We start from the raw sequence: 9,872 nt of genomic DNA, 5'->3' as shown, positions 1-9,872 counted from the left end.
TTGATTCCCTTCTGCATGAATTTTTGGTAGCCCCCACATGAATCTGGTGATCTGTTCAGAAATTCACCAAAGAGAGGGGCTGGAGCAGCAGCGTACAGTACTGTATGGTGGTGGTGGGGGGCACGGGAGGGGGGGCGCCCAGTGGTCCGAGGGGTAGAGCTCCAAGGGCTAGGACCTGGATAAGATGCTCCATCCTGCTCCTTTCTCAACCTGCAGGCTGGCTGGGCACCTGGCTTTGAGAAGTTCTGACTCTTCTCCAAGGTCCTTGGGGTCAACCTGGGGGCTGGGCAGAGGTGGCACGGCCCACTCCTTGGGCTGAAGTGATGAGATGAACGATAGCCCGAGCTCAACACCAGGCCCAGCTGCAGTGGGGGCGAGCCGTGTCTTGGGGAGGTGGAGATGGGGAGTCAGGACTAAGGGCACCTACTCTATCCCCAAAGAAGCTGGTTACAACCTAGGGAGTCCCTGCCCACGACCTGAACTGAGGTTACTTAGTCTTAAGAAAGATTTAAAGACACATCACAAGGGCCACAGCCCAAACATTGGGTGGCTGGGGCGAAAGCCCTGCTGGGAGTTGTTTTGGGGGCAGATCTTTCTGGGCAGTGGGCTGTGGCATGGGGAGCAGCTCCTCGAGGGGCCCCCTCGCTCAGCCTAGGCTCCAGGGTCCCAGGGGATTGGAGTGCCCATGCTATCTCCCTAGGCCCCTTTCTTTGGCGTGGCTGACACCCAACAGAAAAAGGGGGCCACCACCTTATGGGTACCCCTACCGTCTTACAGGGGAGGAGAGGGGAGACCGGACTCTGCCCCAGTTGCCATTCTTCCCACAGCCCCTCCTCCACCTTCCTCCCACTGGACCCAGGAGCCCCTCTCCACTGCTGTCCAAACCAGCCTGGCATCCAGCTCAATAATATTGCACGTTTCCTGTCTCTCAGATTGTTTTCCTTTTCGATTGAGAATGCAAAGTATTTGGAGGAGAGGGAACGAGTAACCTTAAAGAAATAATATGGTAAATACAAAAAACAAAACCAAACCAAGAAAAGTGGGGGCTATTTTTATCTTTTTTCCCCCCTCCCTTAAAAACAAACTACCCAACCGAGGTCTACACTTAAATAGTTCTACGCCTACTCTGCACATATTAGTACTATGAAAATAATGCTTGACCCCAAATTCCCTTGTCTTTTCCCCTTAGATGACAAAAGCAGTAACGTCTTGCTGAGGAAAGCGATGGATACAAAAGCCAGTAAAATATGCTTCTAACATCTGAAAGTGATTACAATGACGCTATATAATGCCTTCGTCGAGACGGAGAACGGAGGAGCAAGAGGGGTGGTTGTGGGCCCAACCGTAGTGTCCACTCGGGGGCTAACACACCCCAGGGCAGACCAGCTCACACTTCTGCTGCTGGGGGCTGTCCCAGCCTGGCTTCCTCCCCTGGCCCCGAGAGGTCCACTTCCTGGTGGGGATAGTATGGGGGTACCAGGCAGCCCAGTCAGGCTGGCTGTTTGCAAAGAGGTGGGCGAGAGATAGAGACACCCCACCACCACCACACACACCCCCCCCCTAATAAAAAGGGTTTTAAACTGAAAGAAAATCAAAGCACCAACCAATACATCTTCGGGCATTATAGGAACCTCAATAATGACCTCAGAAGGGCTCATTAGGATTAAAGTTGCAGTATACAGCAATACAATGTCATTTTCACATTTTCAATCGAAACCAATGGGCCACTAGGTTTGGACACTGCTGAGATTGCCTTCCCCGTTTCCAGTCCGATCTGGTTTTCCTCCAGATGGGTCAGAGCCATGGCTCCTTCCTCCTCCCACCAGCTGCTGGCAGTCCCCTGCACCACCGCTCAGCCGCTCTAGGGAAAGAATAGTCCTCCCACCCATGGTCAGGCCAGGAACCGGGGCACGGGGCACACACCCTCTGGCCATGTCGGGCCTGAGGGACTGGCACACACCCTCTTGCTTCAAGTATTAATATTCTCTTTGGGCTGGCAGGGTTTGTGCTGTGAGTTGGGGTGGGGGGTGGGGTGCAGTGAGGGAGAGGGGCAGGGCAATCAATCCCTGTTTACTGTTTATGTTTGCACGCTGCCGCCAGGCGTCAGCACACCCTACTTCTCCCGGATGCTTGGATGCTTGAGCGACTCACAGCCATCCTTAGGGCTGGGAGTCACAATGTAAACATGATGACCACATGAAAAAACGATGGGGGGGAGGGGGTGCTTGCATAAGGAGTCGTGTAAGGGGGAGGGGCTCTGCCATGACGTGGCTGTGTGACATTGGGCAAATCGTTTCCTGTCACCGGGCTGCAGTTACAAGAGGGGTGGGGATGGAGTGACCCCCACCCCCACCCCAAGGCCCATTCCGTCCTGCCTTTTCATGACTTTGACTTAAGAGCACCGAGAAGGAAGGAGAGGGTGGGGGTGAGGGGCGGGTGGGGGTGGGATAGCAGGTGACCATGGGCCTCACAAGTGGTGGAGAGCCCCAACGGGGCAGAGGGGCAGGGCAGGCCGTCCCTGGCATCACTCTCTGATGCTCTGTGCAGCTGTGTCCCGTAGCCCTTCCTCTGCCCACTGAGGATGGAGCCGGCTCAGTGCAGGTAACAGGGGCCAGGCCGCCGGGCCCTCGACCTGGAAGGGAGTTTACTTGGAAGGTCCCTGAGCCCTGCAGCCACTCCCCTTTTACATTTTATTTTAAATAATCATAAGTTACTTTGTTTTCATTTAATAAATATGTGCTGTTTAAACTGAGGAAAGCATATACTGCATCTTTAAGGAATGCACTCACACGCTCCGGGTTTCTTACCACCCCGCCTCGCTTACTAAAGTGCATTGATTAAAAAGTAATGAACCACTTCGTCATCATTATTGTTCAAATAAGTCAAAAATAATATCACTATGAAGACACTACGCCGCTACCGTTAGTACTTCAGTCTTAGCAGGTTAACGCGACATCCAGCTCTATTTAATACTGTCCAGCAGAAGAAAAGAACTAGTTTCAATGTTTACACAAACCAAACCAGACCGTCATGCCCACCGCGGCCCTGGGACAGACAAGAGGAGTGGTCAGCTAGAGCTGCCCAGGCATCCAAGGGTGGGGCGGGGCGAGGGAGCTTGGGAGATCCCAGGCAAGGCACAGAGACCCCTGGGGTCTCTGTGGAGGGTACAGAAAACCCCCAAACCCAAGCGCTTCGCTCAGGGATTCTGGCCGCGGCATCCCGGCGGTGTGAAGTCAGAGGCACGTGTGGGAATCCACTCCCAGCAAAGGGGAGTCCTTGGGAAGCGGGAGGCAGCTTTTGGAGCAAGCCCTCCAAACACCAACAGCTGAACGGCACAATCCAGAGCCGGCCCGGCCCGTGGAGTGTGATTCTTGCATTTCTCTCTCCACCGGGCGCTGCCCCTTGGGGAGACCAGGCTGGCTCCTGGCTCGGAGATCCTCCTCCTCGGACACCTGTGGCATCACCAGCAGGCTGAAGGGCCAGCTGGGCCCCCAGGGCAGTTCCAGAAGCCTCTCTGCGCTTGGGCACCGCCAGTACCGGCAGAGGGTGGCTCATTCAGTGGCCCTGGGGACACGGCTTCTCTTCTAAACACTACCTCCTCCTCCCTCCTGGGGAGGATTTTTTGGCCCCATCAAGGCTGGGCAAGAACCAGGCGGGCAGCTCCTCTGCTTTTGCCAGGCTGGCCTCACACCCCCGCCCCTCTTCCTGTCTCCACAGTAGAAACCAAATAATGACTTTGGTGAATGGAGGGGGCGTGACATTCAACCAAAGGCAACAAAATAACCCACTCCTACGAGAGGACAACAGAAAAGCCCAACCACGGCTCATCCCTTTCCCAGAGGGACCACCCTTAGGCTCCCAAAGAACCCCGAAAATAAGATCCAAAACCAAATGGCCTGACATAAGCTCCAGGTCAATCAACTTATCCCGAAACCCGGCTGGAAATACTCCGGTGCCCCCTGAAGATAGACTGGGAGGAAGATGATGGGGAGGAAGAAGCCCCCATCCCCCCACCCCCCCCCCACCTTTGCTCTGTAAACTCTTTGGCTGCTGGGGCCCCCCGGGGGGTGCCCTGAAGAGGGCTGGGGCAGAGACCACTGAGAAAGGTGGTCCTTGGTGGCACCAGCTATTAGCTGGGGGCAGTTGGAAGATCCAAGAGAGCCCCGCTGAGCCAGTGGGGGCCTGAGGCACCCCACCATGGTGGGAGGCGGAGGCTGCCGGGAGACCAGCCCAGCTCAGGAGACACAGGTTAGGACAACACCAGAATCACCTCCAGCAGTCCAGGGACCAGCGCCCGAGGCTGGGCAGGGCAGGGCAGGGCATGGGGGTGGGAGCAGGAGCGTCTGTGCCCCTCGGATCGGTCCAGATCTATAGCCAAGGCACAGACGGCTCAGTCCACGTGGCGGGTCGCAAAAGGTGTGCAACCCACCGACCAGCGAAGTCACCACACGTGGGCCTCAGAGTCCTCTCCAGGGCTCAGCCCGTGGGGTCTCTGCCACGGCACCCCCGCGGGGTCTGGCAGGCTCTCCCTCCCGCACCCCGCGTCTGGTGCCTGAGTCAGTTCTTTTTCTCCAGGTAGTTGGAGGGCACCCAGCCTTTGAAGGGCTTCACCCCATCCAGGACGTGGCAGTACCACCAGCCGTTGGGGTTCCTCTCCAGCACCTCCATGGACACCCCCTCCTGGAAGCCCGCGGTCTCCTCATCGCCCTCGTAGTCTGCGATGGAGACGTACACGTCCTTGAGGTTGTTGTGGATGAACTGGGACTTCTCGATGGGCTTGGGGCGCACGGGGGACACGGGGATGCCATTGCGCTGGGCCGGCAGCAGGGGCGTGCTCGAGTCCTGGCTGGCGGCCCGCTCGGTCAGGCGGCCTTTGGCCTCCGTGGCGGCCGAGCTGGCCGTGCTGAAGGAGGAGTTCCTGCGGACACCCCGGAGGCTGTCGGTGGCCGTGAGGGACTCGTTCCTGCGCAGGGCGCAGGACAGGTTGTTCTCCTTGGGTGGCGGGGACACGAACACCGACTGGGGCCTCACGGCCACCTGCCGCACGCCATTGCGCATCTTCACGGGCCCGGCCCCGCCCCCCGCCCCGGGGGCCTTGCTGAAGCCCCCTGGCGGCTTGGAGGGGATGGGCGGCGTGGCCTTCTTGCTCTGGTTGACGGTGTTCAGGGCCTGCACCCGCTTCTCCATCTTCTCCAGGCTGTCTGACTTGCCCTCGTGCTGCGGGTTCTGGACCGTGGCGGGGGCCGACCCGGGGCCCGAGGGCTCGGGCTGCTCGTTCTCACCCAGCACCAGATAGTGGGAGGGGGCCCAGCCCTCCAGCTCCCCGAGCCTCACGTACCACCACCCGCTCTCCAGCTTCTCCAGCACCTGCACCTCCACGCCCGCCGGGAAGCTGATCTCCGACTCTTGCACCTTCTGGTAGGCGCTGCACGTCACGTAGGCACTGGCCGGCCCTTCCCGCTCCTTCTTGGTTGGACCCGAGGGGGTGGCAGCGGCAGGGAGGGGGATGAGATCGGCCGAACCCCGCCTCGGCCCCTCCGCGGCTGCCTCCGCGGCCGAGGTCGGGGGCGACTCGGAGTCCTCGCTCTTGGAGCCCCGGAGGCCGCCGCGGAGCTGGCCTGTGGGCCTCAGCTGGCGCCGCAGGGTGCTAATGTCCATCTTCTCCTGCTGCTGGGACTCCGCGCGGTGCAGGAAGGGCTTGGGCCGGACCGACGGCTTGGCCCGGGGACAGGAGGCCAGGCCGGCCTTCACGTCTGTGTCCTTGCGGGCCCCGAGCTTGGGGGTGCCTCGGATGCCGGCGTCGGAGGCAGACCGGGGCTTCAGGTCGCCGCTGTTCTTGGACAAGGAGGACGACGAGGAGGAGGAGGAGCAAGTGGTGTTGATGGTGATGGAGGAGGAAGAGGAGGAGGAGGCAGAGGAGCGGTTCTTCCCCAGCTCGGCCTGGGCATTCTTCTCGGCCTTGAGCTTGAGCAACGAGGAGGACTTGGGGGAGTTTTTCCTGGCCAGGGACAGCAAGGAGCCCCCTGGGGAGTCGCTGTCCCCAGAGGAACCTCTGGCGGACAGGGTGTCCTCTGCAAACGGCCGGAAGCCCTCGTTCTCGTAGATGGTCTCCTCCTCCAGGGCCACGTCCTCCGATGACTCACCCACCTTGAAGCGGGCCCGCTGTAGCGAGGAGGCCGGCGAGGGCCGGCGGGGCTGAGCTGGCCGCCGCTCCCCGGGGCCCCCGTCCTCCCCAGGCTCCTCGCTCGGCTCGGGCTCGGAGTCGAAGCCGAAGGCCGGGATGTCATATTCGGGCTCCTCATACTTGAGCGTCAGTGGGGAGTCCTGGCCTTCGCTGGCCCCTGCCGCTGGCCCCTCCTCGGCGTCCTTGGGCTTGCTGGGTGGTGCCGGTGGGGGCACCTTGGGCCGGGTCAGCGTGCTGGTGCGGCGGTTCAGATTAGGCTTCTTGCGCTTATCAATGTAGGATGCGGGGGCCCAGCCTTCCTTCTCCCCGATCTGCACGTACCACCAGCCTCCCGAGTTCTTATCGATGACCTGTGGGGGGAAGAGAGCAAGTGACAGGTCATCTCCTTGGGTGGACCACTGGACGCTGCAGGGCACCAGGCTCAATCTGTCCTTTGGCTTTAGGAGACCCCTCCCAGCCCCCCCCATGTGATGGCCCAACAAACTGAGTTTAGACCCAGGAGCCAAAACAGCACGTAGCGAGGCCAGACACCAACCTGGGTCTCCAGTGCCTCATGACTGTGAGGGGGTCCCTTTCTCCAAGTCTTCGTCACCACTCCAGCCTCCCCCACAGATCCTCTGCTCTTGCCTGCCCCCACCCCAAGCCACCCAACTCACCAAGGTCTCCCTCGTACGAAAGCCTGCCCTCCTACCTCCCCTGCCCTCCCTTCCCACCCCCAATATGGCTAGGCTCTCTTTAGAGCAAAGCTTAGAACTTCAAGAGGCTCTCTTGGGACAGAAGAGGATGGGACGGTGCAGGAGAGCTGCATGGACGACCTGTCCCTAGTGTCCCGACTTCCTGGGCCTGATTTCACCTCGTGTCTGCTTCCCACCAGCTGGACGGGGTTTCTATGGTTTGAAGGGTGCAAAGCTATCCGTCATTTCCATGTTAGTATAAACTAGGCCAAGAAGAGGCGTCTTTGAAATGTCCAACCAGGAGTGCGGCTGCCGGCTGCCTTGGACTGGAGAGCATGGGGAGAAGGTCAATTTGGATCATGTGATGCTCCTGGAGGAAGAGGTCCCAGGGAAGGGTGGCATGACAATGCGGGCACCACGGGAACAGGGGCATGGGTGGGAAGGAAGGAGGGAGCGAGGGAGACCAGAGAGCAGCAGAGGCTAACTCTGTCTGGAACCAGCACCCTGCAGCCTCTGCCAGAACAGACAGCCTCCCTGCTCCTCCGCTCAACTGGACCCTAACGTGACAGTCCTGTCACCTGCTGAGCCTTCCTGAACCCAGTGAGAGAATGCTTTCTCTTGGCAATGTGTTTCCCAAGGACCAAACAGGTGGCTCAAAGCACTTGCGCTGAAGCCCCGCCGCATCAGCAGGAAGAGGCTTGCTCCACTGGTCTGTCAGTTTCACGTGAGGGAGCATACCTTGGAGATGCAGCGGATTCAGGTGGAGCCCAGGGCTATAAAGCAAGCATTGCCTTAAAACTGCTTCCCAGTGCGTAATGAGAAGAGCCTTGGGTGGTTCAGTGTTGGGCTGCTAATCACAAGGTCAGTAGTTCAAACCCACCGGCACCTCTCAGGGAGAAAGATTTCCAGCCTCAAAACCCCCCAAGGGCCAGTCCTACTTTGCCCTGCAGGGTCTCTCTGAGTCCAAGCGGACTTGACAGTACTGTGTTTGCTGCACAGAACAGTTACGTTGACACTACCCTGTAGTCTATTACATGTGCAAGACCATTATGAAAAGGTTTGAAACATCGTGAGAATGCCAAGCGGGTGGACAGGTGGGAAAAGGGCACCGATAGCCTTGATCAGTCCAGGGGTTGCCACAAGCCTCCAATGTGCGCCACACACTGACTACGGAGCTCAATCCAGCAAAGGACAATACAATGACAGGCACAAGCCTACTCTGGGGCACTGGCCTCCACAGACCTTTTTTGTCCCCCTGAAGGCCATGTCTGGAGCTAGTCCCCAAATAGTTTCATTAATGTGAGAAGCTGTGGGAGAGGGGTCTCACTTACTCCACTGCGCAGAGAGCAACACTCTAAGCCAGGGGGTATGGTGCCCATGTCCTGGGTGGGATCAGAAGCCCGACCCCCCAGGATCTCACTCCACTTGCCTGGACCCCATGCTCACACCAACGGCACTTCTTAAAGTGGGTTCTGCAGCCCCCTTGTCTGTGCTGCTCCCAGACCAGAGGGGTCCGGGCTTGCGGGTCCTTTTGGTGCCTGGTAGGGAGTCCAGAGCATGCCACCGTATCAGGGGCTCCAGAAGTCCTACAACTGGAACAAGAAGTGGACAGTCCCCCACACTCACGGTACCCCGTTGGCAGCTCCTGTGGTACCCAGGGGAACACTGGCTTGAGAGCAGCCTGGGGGGATTAAAGGGGGGTCTAATCCTGGCTTTCTAGCACATCCCTGCGGGCGTCAGTCCTTCACCTTTCCTGCCCACCCCAGGTGTCGGGGCTGCTTAGGCCAGAGCTTACCTCTGCCTTCTGTCCGCCCCGAAAACTGATCCCATCAGAAATGCAGGACTGGAATTCCGCGATGGTGTAGTACTCCACTTCAACAGAAGGGGGCTCCGGTGGCTTCGGCAGCTGGAACCCCTAAAGAAGAAGGACCCAGTCGAACAAAAAACAACCCCCAGATCAGGACAGCCCAAGGCTCAAGACTGGACCACTAGGTCCTGGAGAGGGGAGGGTGGCCAGGCAGCAGCTGGCCTGAGGCCACATCTGTCACCCGAGTGTGAGGCTCTGATGCCTAAGGGCCTATGCTCCCGGAAGGACTTTCCTAGGAGTCACCCAAGCTTGTTGGAGCCATGAAATTGATTGTGATTTAGCAGTCATTCCTACCCTGATATCTCCGAGGGGCCCCTAGGAAAGGAAATGGCCACTGCTCTTGGCTGCTCATGGGAAGGTTAGAGGTGCCAGTCCACGCCTAAGTGCCTCGGAAAACAGGGCTAGTGGGCAGCCATCGAAAACTTACGAGGCACGGCACATTCCCGGGCAGACACGTGGTCGCCGTGAGTCAGGGCTGACTCGCTCTAACTCATGGGCACATCTCTGGACGTCCAGCTCCCCAAACAAAGAGCTACAGCGACGCGCAGGGGGGTGGGAAGAGCCCTGGCCCGCCAGTCACCACCACGCCCAATGTTGAGGTGGCTGCTGAAAGCAGGCCAGATCGGAAAGCCAAACCATTCCTGAGGCTGGCATGTCCACTGCCAAGCCTGACATTCAGGGACATGCAGCTCAGCCTCAGCCTGGGACTTGCTAGGCTCATTCGAGTTTCTCAAGCATGAGCACAGGCCGGGCAGGAGCCACAGACTGTTGTAAGATACCAGGTAACTGGCAGTGGACGGGAGCACACTGACCTTCCCTACCTCCCCCATCCTGGGTGGTGCCACACCTCCCCTTCCTCCCTGTACTGGTCTCCCCGATTACAACAAAACCATTTTTTAAAGGGGAGAGGAGATCTCTGCCTTGGCTGGGTGGGCACAAGCTCCATCCCCAGGTCGGTGATTTGCCACTCTGCTGTGTGGCCCCGGACACGACCCTTGCCCTCTCTGAGCCTCAGTTCCTTGGCTGTAAAATGGCACTAAGAAGTGCAGGGCCTGGAAGGGGAGGATTAAGAGAGACAACAGGCCTGACCTCTGGCCTGAGGCCAGGGCATTGGTAGCCCTCTGTGACCGCTCCTCCAGGTAAGCAC

General features: G+C 58.9%; 1 protein-coding gene across 3 annotated transcripts in view; it reads right to left on the bottom strand.

Annotated features, from left to right (window-relative positions):
* Positions 1 to 4,028: 4,028 nt before the first annotated feature.
* Positions 4,029 to 9,872, bottom strand: part of SH3PXD2A (SH3 and PX domains 2A) — a 184,288-nt gene continuing 178,444 nt past the window's right edge. For all 3 annotated transcript variants that reach the window (XM_030885935.2, XM_004700943.2, XM_030885936.2), the window contains 2 exons: positions 8,654 to 8,773; positions 4,029 to 6,534 (listed from right to left, as the gene is read on the bottom strand). In XM_030885935.2, coding sequence (XP_030741795.1) covers positions 4,558 to 6,534; positions 8,654 to 8,773 — 2,097 coding nt within the window. In that variant the 3' untranslated portion in view covers positions 4,029 to 4,557. The remainder of the gene's footprint in view (positions 6,535 to 8,653; positions 8,774 to 9,872) is intronic.

The sequence above is a fragment of the Echinops telfairi genome, unplaced genomic scaffold, assembly GCF_000313985.2.
Source record: "Echinops telfairi isolate 266 unplaced genomic scaffold, ASM31398v2 ScPeMD7_70;HRSCAF=299, whole genome shotgun sequence".
Lineage (NCBI taxonomy): Eukaryota > Metazoa > Chordata > Mammalia > Afrosoricida > Tenrecidae > Echinops > Echinops telfairi.
The sequence above is the reverse complement of the archived record's forward strand: the minus strand, read 5'-3'. Positions and strand labels throughout refer to the sequence as shown.